General features: G+C 42.4%; 1 protein-coding gene across 3 annotated transcripts in view; it reads left to right on the top strand.

Moving 5' to 3' along the window:
• BCL2L13 (BCL2 like 13) overlaps positions 1–18,438 on the top strand; it is a 64,894-nt gene that overhangs the window by 3,117 nt on the left and 43,339 nt on the right. For all 3 annotated transcript variants that reach the window (XM_060024043.1, XM_060024044.1, XM_060024045.1), the window contains exon 2: positions 8,106–8,276. In XM_060024043.1, the coding sequence (XP_059880026.1) occupies positions 8,156–8,276 (121 nt within the window). In that variant the 5' untranslated portion in view covers positions 8,106–8,155. The remainder of the gene's footprint in view (positions 1–8,105; positions 8,277–18,438) is intronic.

The following is an 18,438-nucleotide window of genomic DNA, read 5'->3' as shown; positions in this document are numbered from 1 at the left end:
CTCCAGAGTTTTCATTTGTGACTGAATTGTGTGTGGATTTTCACTTTTCTCTTTGTAAACTGGGATTGTATATCTACTCAACTGCACATTATTGCAGTATTTAACAATCTTATTACAATTTTATTTTAGTGGGAGGAGATAGTCTAAATACAAAGCTTCTTGAAATAATTACATCATGTTAGATTGTAATATTTTTCTGCTGTGGTTCTATGGGGTTAAGAAATAGAATATAGGTATGATATTCTAAGTTAGTATTTCTGATGTGGGTGCTAGAAATTTGTTTTTTTGTTTTTTTTGCGGTATGCGGGCCTCTCACTGCTGTGGCCTCTCCCGTTGCGGAGCACAGGCTCCGGAGGCGCAGGCTCAGCGGCCATGGCTCCCGGGCCCAGCCGCTCCGCGGCATGTGGGATCCTCCCTGACCGGGGCACGAACCCGTGTCCCCTGCATCGGCAGGCGGACTCCCAACCACTGCGCCACCAGGGAAGCCCTAGAAATTTGTTTTTAATAGCCTCCAAGATGATTATGATCAGACAAGGTTGGGAAACAACTACAAAAAACTCATGTTGCTGCAGATTTGCTTTTCATAAGAATTTAAAGTAGAATTTAATAGTTGCTGTATACCTTCTGGTTACCGTTCATAAAATGTGCCTAATTCCCACAGTACTATCTATTAACATCCTGGGATTTGCACTGGTACTCAGAATAGAAATCTGGTTTTAAAAAAAGACGATTTATTGTAAGATTGTGGATATTACATTTGTTACTGAAGGATCATGGATGTTTCGGAGATGCCACCAAATGGATGTATAAACACAGGATTAAGTTACCCAGAGCTTCCTCAGGCTGTCCATCTGGCTGACAGCTACCTGTAACTTGAGAGAAGAGCAAATTAAAGGTGTAAGGCAGAGAAAGAAACAGCTGGGTAACACAGCTGTATTCAGTAGGTTGTTAGAATTGTGTAAAAAGCAGGAGTTTTTATATTGAAGATCACTCTTGTATTTAATCACTTCTTGATACCAAGAACACTTATACCTAATTTGAATTCTGTAGGGTTCTAGATAAAATTTAAAGAGTAAAAGTAGCTATGTCTTTTTCATCATTTAAAAGGAAGCTTGAGCTGTCTTAGGCATGAAATGTCCTCTGGTTGGTGAGTAAGTAGTGGGGTGGACCTGAGCCTGGTCCCCTGCTTCCAGGAAAGCTCTGGGTGGTGGTCTCAGATCATATTTACTTTTTCTTTAACCTGTCTTTTTCCTTTTTGCCCCCCTGTCCCGTTCTGAAAATTGACAAATTTGCTTCTTTTGGTATTGTGGGTGTCTGATATTTGGGAAATTGCCTTGTTTTTCTACCATTTTTTCCTGTTATCATTAGTGTTAGTGTTTCCACCTCTGTGTTCCTCTCACCCAGCACGTTGCCTGGCTTGCAGGAGATGTGTATTGAATGAATACAGTTAAGGCCTAAGAGTTCGGAGCGGAAGAGGATGTACTCAACCAAGTGGTTGCACTGTTAACTAGCTGTTACGATTTTGGGCAAATAAATTGTCTATTCTTGTTTGTCCATCAATAAAGTTGAGACTGTTATCTTTTCCTTCTGGTGTGCAGGATTACTGTGACAACACGTGGAAAAGTGCTTCAGAAATAGAGGTCTCGTGCAGAGGTGATTTATTTATGGTATCTTATAGAAATGCAAGAGCTCTTTGTGCAGTATGCAGATTAGTCACCACCGAGTGTGCAGAGGGAGTGATGCCCTCTGTCCCCAGAATACCCTGCAGCAGTGCTGCAGAGTGCACACTTGGCATCTTTTCAGTGCCTTTGAGAAATTGTAATTTAATACAAATGCACGAGACCTGTGATAGCATTTCTTTCTGTTTATTTATTTTTAATTGAAGTATAGTTGATGTACAATGTTGTATGTTACAGTTGTACAACATAGTGATTCACAGTTTTTAAAGGTTATAGTTCATTTATAGCTATCATAAAATACTGGCTATATTCCCTGTGTTGTAGACACATAGTAGTGTTTCTGAGGTCTGCCTGCCCCATCACCTAAACACAGGCCTGAACGAGCTGCTTCGCTGCTATAAGCTGGCAGCTCAGGTGAAGTTAGAGGAGTTGGAAGGATGTTATATCCTGCGGGTCTCGTTTGTTTATGACTGGAACGTCAGAGACAAATTTGAAGCCTAAAGACCATGCACTAAACTTAAATGATGGAAGTATGTGTGGTCAGCTTCTCCATTAGTGTGAGTCCTTGAGAATGGTTGAGTGTCAGGGAAGCAGTCACCAACTGTGTGGACGTATGGATAGTAACATGTGTACTAGAGCTGAGGACTTTATAGTGGAGAATCATGAAATCCATGATTAAAATGGCATTTATGGGGCTTCCCTGGTGGCGCAGTGGTTAACAATCCGCCTGCCAGTGCAGGGGACACGGCTTCGAGCCCTGGTCTGGGAAGATCCCACATGCCACGGAGCAACTAAGCCCACGTGCCACACCTACTGAAGCCTGTGCTCCACAACAAGAGAAGCCACTGCAATGAAGAGTAGCCCCTGCTCGCCACAACTAGAGAAAACCAGTGTGCAGCAATGAAGACCCAACACGGCCAAAATAAATAAATAAATAAAATTTAAGGAAAAAAAGATGGTATTTATGGTTAGTTGATAGGGATTTGTAAGAAAGTTTGAAGAGCACTAGGTTAAAAATCCAGTTTGGATACTTGGTAAACTGTGCTTTGTCTGTAGCATCTGGGTTGGTGTGTAACTAAAAGTGTCTTAAGAGATACGGATTTTTGATAAATACAAGAAATTTTTTTAAAATTTTGTTTTATTGAAATATAGTTGATTTACATGTTACGTAAATTTCTTTTTCTTTCTTTTTTTTTTTTTTGGCTGCGAGGCTTGTGGGATCTTAATTCCCCAACCCAGGGATTGAACCTGGGCCACGACAGTGAAAGCGCCGAGTCCTAACCACTGGACCGCCAAGGAATTCCCAATGTGTGTTAATTTCTGCTGTACAGCAAAGTGATTGTTATACGTATATATATACACACACACACATATACATTCTTTTTCATGTTCTTTTCCATTATGGTTTATCACAGGAAATTGTATGTAGTTCCCTGTGCTCTACGGTAGGACCTTGTTGTTTATCCATCCTTGATATTATAGTGTGCATCTCCTAACCCCAAGCTCCCAATCCATCCCTCCCCCACCTCCCTCACCCTTGGCAGCCACAAGTCTGTTTTCTATGTTTATGAGTCTGTTTCTGTTTGTAGATGGGTTCATTTGTGTCCTGTTTTTGATTCCACGTGTAAGTGATATATGGTATTTGTCTTTCACTGTCTGACTTACTTCGCTTAGTATGATAATCGCTAGGTCCATGCATGTTGCTGCAAATGGCATTATTGCCACCACGTCTTCTTTATCCATTCATCTATCAGTGGACATTTAGGTTGTTTCCATGTCTTGGCTACTTTAAATAGTACGCAGCCAACATTGGGGTGCATGGATAAATACAGGAAATTTGATTATAACAAATTCTAGAACATCAATTTTTTTAAATATAAAATATATTTAAAATATAAAGCATTATTCAGAAGATGAGTACTTCTTTTTTCCTGTTACCAAAAAATTCTGAGACTTTTTATACGTTAAATTTTGTTACTGATTTGCTCTTTTCTCCTCTCTTTTGGAACTTAATCATTTATTCCTTGCTCTCTATTTATATCTCATTGGCTTCTCCACTGAATGTAAACGTGCTTAAGTCTCTTTCATTGTATATAAAACAAAACAAAATTAATGAACTCTCAGACCCTTTGTCTCTCTCCCCAGCCTCCATTCTTGTCTTCCCTTCAAACCATGAAAGAATAGACTAAAACCCATTTTCTCTACTGATTCACTTTACATTCACTCTTTTTTTTCTTTTCTGCTCATTTCTTCCTTTTTATTTTTAATTAATTTATATTTTATTTTTTGGCTGCATTGGGTCTTCGTTGCTGCACACGGGCTTTCTCTAGTTGTGGCGAGCGAGGGCTACTCTTTGTTTCCGTGCGTGGGCTTCTCATTGAGGTGGCTTCTCTTGTTGTGGAGCACGGGCTCTAGGCGCTTGGGCTCAGTAGTTGTGGCACGTGGGCTCAGTAGTTGTGGCTTGCGGGCTCTAGAACTCGGGCTCAGTAGTTGTGGTGCATGGGGGATCTTCCCAGACCAGGCTCGAACCCGTGTCCCCTGCATTGGCAAGCGGATTCTTAACCACTGCATCACCAGGGAAGTCCTCCATTCGCTCATCACGTCCCTGGCCTCTGCCGTTGCCCTGCCAGTCAGATTAGCCCATCCTGTCGGGGACATCATCTTGACGTTGCATTTTTTTTGGTGTGTTGTTTGTACTGCCTTCTTCCCGAAGCGCCTCCCCCGACTCTGAGCACACCCTCCTGTCCCCTTTATGCCTTTCTGCCTGTCCACTGCAGACCTTAGCGGGCTCCTCTGCCAGCTTCTCATCTTTTTGGCCAGCCCTGAAATGGTAGTTTTGCCTTGAATTCTAATTGGGTTTCTTTTTCAGATTAAACCAGTGTTTCTCAACATGTTTTTTAAAAACCCTTTTTCCCTTTGATAAATAAAAATCTCTGGCTCCTCTTCTGGTGGTGCTCGGGGTTGGGGCGGGGGGTATGTGATTCTTCCCTCCTATCCTCTCACTGAGAGTCAGTGATACAAAGAAGATTGAAGGTTTACTCAGATTTATTTTCTATACCTTATAATCTGAAAACAGTAGGTAATGTTTGCTTTTCCAAGCATGAATATGCTTTTTCAAACCCAGCCACCCCTTCTCCCACCTCCTGGAAACTTTGGCGCTTCCTCCCCTTGGACGTCGCTGCTGTCCGTCCACTCTCCGTAGGTGATGCTGTAGACCCGCCTCTGCGCAGGCCACAGCTTTCTATCTCCAGTGCAGACCTCGTTCTGAGTTGAAGGCCTGTATGTCTAGCGTTTTGTTCATTTCCACCTTGCCGGCTGTGGGCATTCTACAGCTCAGTACGCCCCCAAGTGAACTGGTCATCCTCTCCCCCAAGCAGCTCTTGCTGTACTGTGTGACTTGGGCAGTAGGAGCAGCGCCACGTTCTGTACAGCTGCCTGGTGAGTGCCGTTGAGTTGGTTCACAGATCTTCAAACGCATCTGCAAGTTTTCCCTGTGTCCCCTTCTCCTTCCCTGTGTTCCTGCTCTGGGTCGTGCCTTCATACGCTCCTGTTCAGGTTTTTCCAGTATTACCCTAACTTGTGTCCTTGCCTCCAGTCTCCGTTCTGGCTTCCACACTGCCTCCAGGATGATTTTTCTAGAATATAATCTGTTCATGTGCTTCTCTTGCTCAAAACCCTTCAGTGATTCCTACTGGTGTTCTACAGAGTTCCTAGCGTTTTTTTGCATCATGATCTAATCTGAGAGGCTACCGAAAGAAATTGAGTGGTTTTTTTTCCCTCCAGAAAAAATGCTCATGCGCACAGAATTTGCATACAGTTCTGCGGGTTCGTTAATGGACATGGTTAAAATAATCTTCCAGCTTACAGGATAAAACCCGAGCTGCCAAGCATCCTGTAGCATACGAGGCAGGCCACATGCTGACTACTGTGAGCCCCATCCTTGTATCATAGGACTTTGCCATGTCAAGTGGGTAATTTTTGTGTTGTTCCCTGCTGTTCCAAAACACTTCTGTGCCTTTTCCGGGTCTACTTGACATCTAAAGTTCACGTCGTCCCATTCCCCAGCTGGGTCAGTTGGTGACTAATCACTCACGTTCCAAGATCTGCTCAGATTTTACCTTATAAAGCCTTTCCTGATTTCCACTTTTTTTTAAAAAAATTATTTATTTTATTTATTTATTTTTGGCTGTGTTGGGTCTTCGTTGCTGTGTGCGGGCTTTCTCTAGTTGCAGCGAGCGGGGCCTATTCTTCGTTGCAATGCGCGGGCTTCTCATTGCAGTGGCTTCTCTTGTTGTGGAGCATGTGCTCTAGGTGTGCAGGCTTCAGTAGTTGCAGCACATGGGCTCAGTAGTTGTGGCTCGCAGACTCCAGAGCGCATGCTCAGTAGTTGTGGCGCACGGGCTTAGGTGCTCTGCGGCATGTGGGATCTTCCCAGACCAGGGCTCGAACCCGTGTCCCCTGCATTGGCAGGCAGATTCTTAACCACTGTGCCACGAGGGAAGCCCTCCACTTCTTTTTTCTTTCTCTCGAGAGAATTACCTGTTCCTTGTTTTGGGTTGCCCTTCCCACTCATGTATACTGACTCGTATCACAGAATTTTATTGTTCTTATTTGTTTCTATGCTTTTGTTTTCCTCTACTTGATAGAAAACTCCTGAGGGCAGGCGATTGAGCTTAAGCCTTTGTGCCCAATGCACAGATATTTCTTAAGATCTTAAAACAGTCTGTATCATTGTTTTCAGTAGAAAACAATTATTTGGAAACTTCTTAATAAGACATTTTGTTTTGAAACAACTATTAAGGTACGTAGTAGGGGTCAAAAGATACAAACTTCTCATTGTGAAATAAATAAGTCCTGGGGATGTAATGTACAGTCTGGTGACTATAGTATATAATTCTGCCTTGCATATTTGAAAGTTGCTAAGAGAGTATGTCTTTTAAAAAGGGGGGTACATGGTATGTAAAACAGCTGTTAAGTCCACATGGAGAAGTGAATTTTACTTGCATTGATTAGGATACAAGTTAAAGTACCTATTGAAGAGATTCAGAATAAAGTGGCCTGAATAGGAGTCAGAGGCTAGTGGTCAAGGCGGGCAGGGCAGCTCTGCTCCACGGGGTCATTCAGGGACCCAGGTCCCTTCTGTCTCGTGCTGTCCCCTGGAGTGGTGTCCTTGTTTGCATGTCAGAGTGAGGTGTCTGCCATATGCACATTTCAAACCCAGAGAGGAGGAAAGAGGAAGTCTTCAAGGAGAGACCCCCGCCACCACCACATTGCACATGTAACTTCTGCTCTTCTTCCTCAGGCTCAGGCTAACCTTGTAGCACACGAAGCTGTAAAGGAAACAGGGAAATGTTGTTTGCAGCTGTGTGGCCATGGACGTAGCTGAAATTTAGTAGGCTTTACTAGTAAAAGAAATAAGAGAACATATGCTGGCTCTGGGGGGAAGGTAAAGAGAGGGCAGAGCTAGTGTTTTTGCCACATAGGTGAAAATAGAGTAACTAGGGAGAGGTAGAAAGGGAAATTTTCTTTTTTTTTTTTTAAGGGAACTTTATTATTTTTATTTATTATTTTTGGCTGCGTTGGGTCTTTGTTGCTATGCGGGCGCTCTCTAGTTGTGGCGAGCAGGGGCTACTCTTCGTTGCGGTGTGTGGGCTTCTCATTGCAGTGGCTTCTTGTTCAGGAGCACGGGCTCTAGGCACGTGGCCTTCAGTAGTTGTGGCTCACGGGCTCTAGAGCGCAGGCTCAGTAGTTGTGGTGCACGGGCTTAGTTGTTCCCGTGGCATGTGGGATCTTCCCGGACCAGGGCTCGAACCCATGTACCCTGCATTGGCAGGCGGATTCTTAACTACTGCCTCATGAGGGGAGCCCAGAAATTTGCTTTTGATTTGATATCCGAATAAATAAATTCCTACTTGTCAATAAATTAAATTATGTTTTTTAAAGATTACTGAGAAAAAAAAGGCCAAGAAATATTTATTTTGGTATTTAGTTGAATAGTTGGAGTCAATGGGAAAATGTACTGGCATGTAATAAACTTTATTTATTTTCTTTTTTATATGTTTATTTATTTTTACTTTATTTTTGGCTGTGTTGGGTCTTCATTGCTATGCACGGGCTTTCTCTAGTTGCGGTGAGCAGGGGCTACTCTTCGTTGTGGTGACTTCTCTTGTTGCAGACCATGGGCTCTAGGCGTGCGGGCTTCAGGAGTTGTGGCACGTGGGCTCAGTAGTTGTGGCTCGCGAGCTCTAGAGCACAGGCTCAGTATTTGTGGCGCATGGGCTCAGTTGCTCCGCGGCATGTGGGATCTTCCTGGACCAGGGCTCAAACCCATGTCTCCTGCATTGGCAGGTGGATGCTTAACTACTGTGTCTCCAGGGAAGCCCCTATAATAAACTTTAAACTGAAAAAATACTTTTATGTTTTTAGGTTTTACACATCTGTAAGTAGACCTTTCCGGAGCGCTGCCAGCCGACCCCATGGCGTCCTCTACTACTGTGCCTCTAGGATTTCACTATGAAACAAAGTATGTTGTCCTCAGCTACTTGGGACTCCTCTCTCTGGAGAAGCTGCAGGAGCAACATCTTTCCTCACCCCAAGGTATTATCTTTGGCTTGTGGTGGTTGTATTAAGTAGTAATAATTACTTCATGTGTGCAAAATTATATGTATCTAAGTAACTTATAGCTCTGGTTATAAGATTGAATAATACTAATAGGCTCTTAAAGAATAAGAGCCACTCCATCCCTTCCCATCCCCTCATCCATTCCCACAAGCATGACTTTTCATGTTTTTTAAGAGCTCGATATTTTATTTATTTATTTTTTGGCCGTACCATGCGGCTTGCGGGATCTTAGTTCCCTGACCAGGGATTGAACCCATGGCCCCTACAGTGGAAGCCTGGAGTCCTAACCACTGGACCGCCGGGGAATTCCCAAGAGCTCCATATTTTAAATGATTGCCATTGGTACAGGGAAAAATGTAAATAAACAGAAACCCATCTGCCTTTAGAGATTTCATACTTAGCAAGCCATAGATTAGAATTATATAATTATTTTTAAAGTTTATAACACAGTTGAGTTCCTCAAATTACCTTTTTTCAAGGCTATTAGGGTTTTTTTTTAATTGAAGTATAGTTGATTTACAATCTTGTGTTAGTTTCAGGTGTACAGCAAAGTGATTCAGTTATATTATATATACATATATATCTTTTTTTTCAGATTCTTTTACCTTATAGGTTATCACAAAATATGGAGTAGAGTTCCCTGTGCTATACAGTAGGTCCTTGTTGTTTATTTTATATATAGTAATAGGGATATTAGATGTAAACAGTCGATCAGACTTAGAGAGTTTTTAGTGCAGTTCTTTGTATCACGAAGTTGTATATGTCCTTCTTTAAATAATTTGCCAAACGAAGCTTGAAACAGTTACTAGAGGCTGAATTAATCTTCTTCGTTAAGATGCAACATCATCATCTTAAATATTCTTATCCATAGATTTTTACTACAGCCATGGAGGTAGTTCTTATTTATTTGCTGCTATTTTAGCTCAAGAATGGGTAGTGTTGGTACTAGGACGACACGAAATTCATGTCTACTCACAACTAGGGCACCTACCAGGCACCAGTGGGGGACCACGGACACCTAAGGGGACGAGAGGAACCCCCAGCGACTGGGGAGGACGTGGGCATAGGGGGAGTGAAGGGGGAGGAGAAGTGGAGGCCGGATGGGACAGGAGCCCCTGAGGGGTGGCTGGGGGAGGGGAAGGGATCCCACGCCCGAAGGGGGAAATTGGGGAACCATTGGGAGGACAGAGGATCAAAAGGGGGCATGGCCAGGTTTCCCCTGTCCACTTGGGCCCCTGGGAAGCTGTTGAGGTCCCCAGCCTGATCCTCTGCCCACCCAGGCCCCCTCCAGCCACGCGGGTCCTGAGGGAGTGGGAGGCAGGGAAGGGGGAGCAAAAGTAAAGGCCGGACCTCCGGGACCGGCACCCCTGAGGGGCGGCTGGGGGAGGGGACCCACCCACGGTTAGGGGTCCACCCACCCAGCCGGACCCACCCACGGTTAGGGGTCCAGCAGCAACTGGGGAGACCCTGGGGGAGACGGTGGGGGAGGGGCGCGAAGGAATGGATGGGAACGGGGCCAGCACTTTCCCTGTCTACTCAGGCACTGGGGAGCCAGTTGGGCTCCCGGCCTAATCCTCTGCCCTCGGAGCCTCCCTCCTGCCGTGCAGAGCCCAAGCCCCGCCCCTGCACCCCCAGCCAGGGCCCCACCTCTACACTCAGAGACCCCCCCTGAGACCCCCTCCAATGTGCTGGGCCTAAGCCCCACCCACACATGCTCACTCAGGGCCCTACCTCCAGACTCCAGAACCCCACACTCCAGAGGCCCTCCTTTCCACATGCTGCCTCTCCCCTTCTGGGCAGGTCCTAAGCAGAGGCCCCGCCCCACACTGAAGGTCGCCCTGCCTAGGCTCTGCCCCATGCTCACACCCCCACCCCCCACCGCCTAAGTCCCACCCTACCCTAAACCCCAGCCCTGCCTAAGTTTCACGCCCCGCCTAAACTACCCCCCAAGGCCAAGGCACTTTTTTTTTTCTTTCTTTTTTCCGCTGTGGTTTTATTTTACCTTATTGCAGTTGTTTCAATTATAGTTTTATTTGTCCTAATACATTTTTTATCTTATTAATTTTATTTTGTTTTTTATTTTTTGATATTGTACTGCTCCTTTTTGTCTTTCTTTCTTCCTTTTGTTTTTCTTTTTTTTTTTTTTTTCTGTGCCATGCAGCTTGTAGGATCTTGATTCCCAGGCCGGATATCAGGCCCAAGCTCCTGTGGTGGGAGCTCCGAGTCCAAACCTCTGGACTAACAGAGAACCTCAGACCCCAGGGAATATCAGTCGGAGTGAGGCCTCCTGGAGGTCCTCATCTCAGCACCAAGACCCAGCTCTATCCAACTGCCTGCAAACTCCAGTGCTGGATGTTTCAGGCCAAACAACCAGTAGGACAGGAATACAGCACCAATCATCCAAAAAAAAAAAAAAAAAAAGAAAAGAAATGACAAAAAAATATGTTACAGACAAAGGAGCAAGGTTAAAAACCTAAAAGACCAAATAAATGAAGATGAAATAGGCAACCTACCTGAAAAATAATTCAGAGTAATGATAGTAAAGATGATCCAAAATCTCAGAAACAGAATGCAGAAAATACAAGAAAAATTTAACAAGGATCTAGAAGAACTAAAGAGCAAACAAACAGTGATGAACAACACAATTACTGAAATTAAAAATACTCTAGAAGGAATCAATAACACAGTAACTGAGGCAGAAGAACAGATAAGTGAGCTGGAAGATAAAATGGTGGAAATAACTGCCAGGGAGCAGAATAAAGAAAAAAGAATGAAAGGAATTGAAGGCAGTCTCAGACCCTCTGGGACAACATTAGACGCACCAACATTCGAATTATAGGGGTCCAGAAGAAGAGGAGAAGAAGAAAGTGTCTCAGAAAATATTTGAAGACATTATAGTTGAAAACTTCCCTAACGTGGGAAAGGACATAGTCAAGTCCAGGAAGCACAGAGAGAGTACCATGCAGGATAAATCCAAAGAGAAACACACGGAGACACATATTAATCAAACTATCAAAAATTAAATACAAAGAAAAAATATTAAAAGCAGCAAGGGAAAAGCAACAAATAACATACAAGGGAATCCCCATAAGGTTAACAGGGGATCTTTCAGCAGAAACTCTGCAAGCCAGAAGGGAGTGGCAGGACATATTTAAAGTGATGAAAGGGAAGGACCTACAACCAAGATTACTCTACCCAGGAAGGATCTCATTCAGATTCAATGGAGAAATTAAAACCTTTACAGATAAGCAAAAGTTAAGAGAATTCAGCACCACCAAACCAGCTTTAAAACAAATGCGAAAGGAACTTCTCTAGGCAGGAAAAACAAGAGAAGGAAAAGACCTATAAAAACAAACCCAAAACAGTTAAGAAAATGGTAATAGGAACATACATATTGATAATTACCTTAAATGTAAATGGATTAAATGCTCCAACCAAAAGACATAGACTGGCGGAATGGATACGAAAACAAGACCCATATGTAAGCTGTCTACAAGAGACCCACTTCAAACCTAGGGACACATACAGACTGAAAGTGAGGGGATGGAAAAAAAAAAGATACTCCATGCACATGGAAATCAAAAGAAAGCTGGAGTAGTAATTCTCATGTCAGACAAAATAGACTTTAAAATAAAGACTATTACAAGAGACAAAGAAGGACACTACAAATGATCAAGGGATCAATCCAAGAAGAAGATTTAACAATTGTAAATATTTATGCACCCAACACAGGAGCACCTCAATACGTAAGGCAAATGCTAACAGCCATAAAGGGGAAAATAGACAGTAACACGATAATAGTAGGGGACTTTAACTCCCCACCTTCACCAATGGACAGGTCATCCAAAATGAAAATAAATAAGAAGACACAAACTTTAAATGACACATTAAACAAGATGGACTTAATTGATATTTATAGGACATTCCATCCAAAAACAACAGAATACACTTTCTTCTCAAGTGCTCATGGAACATTCTCCAGGATAGACCATGTCTTGGGTCACAGATCAAGCCTTGGTAAATTTAAGAAAGCTGAAATCGTATCAAGATCTTTTCCAACCACAATGCTATGAGAGTAGATATCAGTTACAGGAAAAAAAATGTAAAAAATACAAACACATGGAGGCTAAACAATACACTACTAAATAACCAGGAGATCACTGAAGAAATCAAAGGGGAAATCAAAAAAATACCTAGAAACAAATGACAATGAAAACACAACTACCCAAAACCTATGGGATGCAGCAAAAGCAGTTCTAAGAGGGAAGTTTATAGCAATACAATCCTACCACAAGAAAAAGAAAAACCTCAAACAACCTAACCTTACACCTAAAGCAATTAGAGAAAGAAGAAGAAGAACAACAAAAAAGTTAGCAGAAGGAAAGAAAGCATAAAAGCAGATCATAAATAAATGAAAAAGAAATGAAGGAAACAGTAACAAAGAGCAATAAAACTAAAAGCTCGTTCTTTGAGAAGATAAACAAAATTGATAAACCATTAGCCAGACTCATCAAGAAACAAAGGGAGAAGACTCAAGTCAACAGAATTAGAAATGAAAAAGGAGAAGTAACAACTGACACTGCAGAACTACAAAGGATCATGAGAGATTACTACAAGCTACTATATTCCAATAAAATGGGCAACCTGGCAGAAGTGGACAAATTCTTAGAAAAGCACAAACTTCGAGACTGAACCAGGAAGAAATAGAAAATATAAACAGATGAATCAGAAGCACTGAAATTGCAACTGTGATTAAAAATCTTCCATCAAAGAAAAGCCCAGGGGCTTCCCTGGTGGCACAGTGGTTGAGAGTCTGCCTGCCGATGCAGGGGACGTGGGTTTGTGCCCCGGTCCAGGAAGATCCCACATGCTGCAGAGCGGCTGGGCCCGTGAGCCATGGCCGCTGAGCCTGCGCGTCCAGAGCCTGTGCTCCGCAACGGGAGCGGCCCGCGTACCGCAAAAAAAAAAAGAGAAAAGAAAAAAAAAGAAAGAAAAGCCCAGGACCAGATGGCTTCACAGGTGAATTCTATCAAACATTCAGAGAAGAGCTAACACCTATCCTTATCAAACTCTTCCTAAATATAACAGATGGAGGAGCACTCCCAAACTCATTTTACAAGGCCACCATCACCCTGATACCAAAACCAGACAAAGATGTCACAAAAAAAGAAAACTACAGGCCAGAATCTCTGATGAACATAGATGCAAAAGTCCTCAACAAAATACTAGCAAACAGAATCCAACAGCACATTAAAAGGATCATACACCATGATCAAGTGGGGTTTATCCCAGGAATGCAAGGATTCTTCAATATATGCAAATCAATCAGTGGGATACACCATATTAACAAATTGAAGGATAAAAACCATATGATCAGAAAAAGATGCAGAAAAAGCTTTTGACAAAATTCAACACACAGTTATGATAAAAACTCTCCAGAAAGTAGGCATAGAGGGAACCTACCTCAACATAATAAAGGCCATATATGACACACTCACAGCCAACATCGTTCTCAATGGTGAAAAACTGAAACCATTTCCTCTTAAGATCAGGACCAAGACAAGGTTGCCAAGGTTGCCCACTATTATTTAACATAGTTTTGGAACTTTTAGCCACAGAAATCAGAGAAGAAAAAGAAAAAGGAATCCAAATCGGAAAAGAACAAGTAAAACTGTCACTGTCTGCAGATGATATGATACTGTACATAGAGAATCCTACAGATGCTACCAGAAAACTACTAGAGCTAATCAATGAATTTGGTAAACTAGCAGGGTACAAAATTAATGCACAGAAATCTCTCACATCCCTATACACTAATGATGAAATCTGAAAGAGAAATTAAGGAAACACTCCCATTTACCACTGCAACAAAAAGAATAAAATACCTAGGAATAAACCTACCTAAGGGGGCAAAAGACCTGTATGCAGAAAACCATAAGGCACTGTTAAAAGAAATTAAAGATGATACAAACAGATGGAGAGATATACCATGTTCTTGGATTGGAATAATCGACATTGTGAAAATGACTATACTACCCAAAGCAATCTACAGATTCAGTGCAATCCCTATCAAACTACCAATGGCATTTTTCACAGAACTAGAACCAAAAATTGCACAATTTGGAAACAGAAAAGACTCTGAATAGCCAAAGCAATCTTGAGAAAGAAAAACGGAGCTGGAGGAATCAGGCTCCTGGACTTCAGACTATAGTACAAAGCTACAGTAATCAAGACAGTATGGTACTGGCACAAAAACAGAAATATAGATCAATAGAACAGGATAGAAAGCCCAGAGATAAACCCACGTGCATATGATCACCTTATCTTTGATAAAGGAGGCAAGGATATACATTGGAGAAAGGACAGCCTCTTCAGTAAGTGGTGGTTGGAAAACTGGACAGCTGCATGTGAAACAGTGAAATTAGAACATTCCCTAACACCATACACAAAAATAAACTCAAAATGGACTAAAGACCTAAATGTAAGGCCAGACACCATAAAACTCTTTGAGGAAAACAGGTAGAACACTCTATGACATAAATCACAGCAAGATCTCCTTTGACCCACCTCCTAGAGAAAAGGAAATAAAACCAAAAATAAACAAAGGGGACCTAATGAAACTTAAGGGCTTTGGCGCAGCAAAGGAAAGCATAATCAAGGCAAAAAGACAACCCTCAGAATGGGAGAAAATATTTGCAAACAAAGTAACAAAGGATTAATCTCCAGAATATACAAGGAGCTCATGCAGCTCGATATCAAAAAACTAAACAACCCAACCCCAAAATGGGCAAAAGACCTAAATAGACATTTCTCCAAAGAAGACATACAGATTGCCACCAAACACATGAAAAGATGCTCAACACCACTAATCATTCGAGAAATGCAAATCAAAACTACCGTGAGGTATCACTTCACACCAGTCAGAATGACCATCATCAAAACATCTACAAACAATAAATGCTGGAGAGGGTGTGGAGAAAAGGGAACCCTCTTGCACTGTTGGTGGGAATGTAAATCGATACAGCCACTAGGGAGAAGAGTATGGAGGTTCCTTAAAAAACTAAAAATAGAATTACCATATGATCCAGCAATCCCACTACTGGGCATATACCCTGAGAAAACCATAATTCAAAAAGACACACACCCCCCAATGTTTACTGCAGCACTGTTTACAATAGCCAGGACATGGAAGCAACCTAAGTGTCCATCGACAGATGAATGGATAAGGTGTGGCACATATGTTCAATGGAATATTCCTCAGCCATAAAAGAAACGAAATTGAGTTATTTGTAGTGGGGTGGATAGACCTAGAGCCTGTCATACACAGTGAAGTAAGTCAGAAAGAAAAACAAATACCATATGCTAACACATATATATATAGAATCTAAAAAAAACACATGGGTTCTGATGAACCTAGGGGCAGGACAGAAATAAAGACATAGACGTAGAGAATGGACTTGAGGACATGGGGAGGGGGAAGGGTAAACTGGGGTGAAGTGAGGGAGTAGCGCTGACTTATACACACTACCAAATGTAAAATGGATGGCTAGTGGGAAGCAGCCACATAGCACAGGGAGATCAGCTCGGTGCTTTGTGACCACCTAGAGGGGTGGGATAGGGAGGGTGGGAGGGAGACGCAAGAGGGAGGGGATATGGGGATATATGTATATGTATAGCTGACTCACTTTGTTATAAAGCAGAAACTAACACACCATTGTAAAGCAATTATACTCCAATAAAGATGTTAAAAAATAATAAAATTTTAAAAATAAATAAAATTTGTAGAAAAGGGTAATGTTGAGATTGAGAAATGATGGGCTCCAGTACCTTTCTAGCAAGAGGGATGACCAAAGATGTCCTAAGAAAGTTCATTGAAATGCTGACATTGTAACTAGTGGGTGTGTTCTGTTTTTAAACTTCGAATCATATTTTAAGTACCCCGAGGTAGGCTGCTGTTTAAACAAAATTACTTCAAAATGGCTTTAAAAACTCATAAAAGAGCCTTCCCTGGTGGCGCCGTTGTTGAGAGTCCGCCTGCCGATGCAGGGGACGCAGGTTCGTGCCCCGGTCCGGGAGGATCCCACATGCCTCGGAGTGGCTGGGCCCGTGAGCCATGGCCGCTGGGCCTGTGCGTCTGGAGCCTGTGCTCCGCGACGGGAGAGGCCACAGCAGTGAGAGGCCCGCGTACCGCAAAACAAACAAACTCATAAAAGAAAATGTGATATGAAATATTGATTATTTCAGCAAACTCACACAGCAGCTATTTTACTCTCTGTTGTCCTCTGATATTAATCAGTATGCACATGGCTTTCAAATAGTTGTAGTCAGTTATTTGCGATTTTTTTCACTGTTTTATCTTAAAACATGTTTGCGTGTTTGTGTATTTTATCTCCGTTGTTGCATGTTTGTGTCATCTTAAACATCAGTAGCACTGCTGTGTACAGTTTTTGGTTTACCACAGAGCACCACCCCTTTTTTAAATGTTTTAAAAATATTTATTTATTTATTTGGCTGTGCCGGGTGTTAGTTGTGGCACACATGATCTTCCTTGTGCGTGTGGGATCTTTTAGTTGCGGCTTGTGGGATCTAATTCACTGATCAGGGATTGAACCTGGACCCCTGCATTGGGAGCTCAGAGTCTTATCCACCGGGCCACCTAGGTGACTAACAGTGGTAGTAGGAATTTAATTGAAAAAGTCAAGGCAAAAGGGTATCCTAAATAAAGAGTTTATCATAAGAAATTCTAACTTAAAGTGTTAATAAATGTACGTAGCAATTTTGGTGAACAGCCAAGGCTCTTTTGTTTTTGAATATGGGTCTGTTGATTGGAAGTCCATGTCATCTTTCTACCATAAACCGTACCTCTATATCTATTACCTATTGTTTTAAATTTATGCTTATTTAAAGTGGAGCAAGAACATAGAGACACTTGTGAAGCAGTTTCTGTGAAGAGTCATTCTAAACTTTTATGATTCTCCCCAGTCTTTTAGTTGTTTCTGTCACACCCAATTTGATGTGGTATTTTTAAAGCCACTTCTCAAAACATTTAATTTAGCTTTCATAGAAATATCACGCCTCTTTGCATGTCATCTTTCAATGATATCTGTGATTTTAAATAAATTACAGAATTTCAGTGACCAGTATAATGGTTTTTTTTTGGCCGTGCTGTGCAGCTTGTGAGATCTTAGTTCCGCAATCAGGGATCGAACCCGTGCGCCCTACAGTGGAAGCACAGAGTCCTAAGCACTGGACTGCTAGGGAAGTCCCAGTATTCCCAGTATAACTTTCCTAAACAGGCTGGGAGAACGATAACTGATTCTTGGTAGGCACACGCCCTGTACACGTGTGCTCAGCCCGCAGTGGGTCTTGTAACTCAGCACATCACTTGTGGAGGGTAGTTAAGAGAGGTTCTGTGTGTTGCTTTTTACTATTCCCCAGTTACTTACTTTTCTAAATTGTCTAGAGTCAAACTGCTGAATCAGAGTAATATTTTTATGAGGAGCTTGCCATTTAAAATAAATGTGTCCTATAGGTTGTCATACCATGTAGCACATCTTTTTAAGTTTTTACACATATTTTTTTTTTGGGCTGTGCCAGGTCTTAGTTGCGGCACGCGGGCTCTTTAGTTGCAGCATGCGGGCTCTTTAGTTGCAGCATGCTGGCTTCTTAGTTGCGGCATGCATGCGGGATCTAGTTCCCCGACTAGGGGTTGAACCTGGGCCCCGCCCGCACTGGGAGTGCATAGTCTTACCCACTGGACCACCAGGGAAGTCCCTAAACATTGTCTTAAGAACTAACTGTAACTTCTGAGAATGCTGGATTCTGTTGTTTTAAGACTCAGGTGTTTAGACTCAGTGAGCATCCATCATAATAGATTTGCTGGGCGTCCAGCTGAGTAGCTGTGTTGATAGTGTTTACTCCGTAAATGGTTAGGTCCCCTGAGGCAGGGACTATGTCTTCAATATTTCAGCTTGGGAGAAAGATTCTGGGAATTAATTTTATGAAACATATGTGGTTTTTATACTTCAACCTCCTAATTCCGTAGATGCCCAGAGTAGACATCGGGACTCAGTGGATTAGAGCCAGACAGTTTAATACCCTAGCCCAGCAAACAGCAGGAGTGTTACTGTGGCGGCAG

The sequence above is a fragment of the Delphinus delphis genome, chromosome 11 (genome assembly GCF_949987515.2).
Source record: "Delphinus delphis chromosome 11, mDelDel1.2, whole genome shotgun sequence".
In the NCBI taxonomy this organism is placed as follows: domain Eukaryota; kingdom Metazoa; phylum Chordata; class Mammalia; order Artiodactyla; family Delphinidae; genus Delphinus; species Delphinus delphis.
The sequence above is the reverse complement of the archived record's forward strand: the minus strand, read 5'-3'. Positions and strand labels throughout refer to the sequence as shown.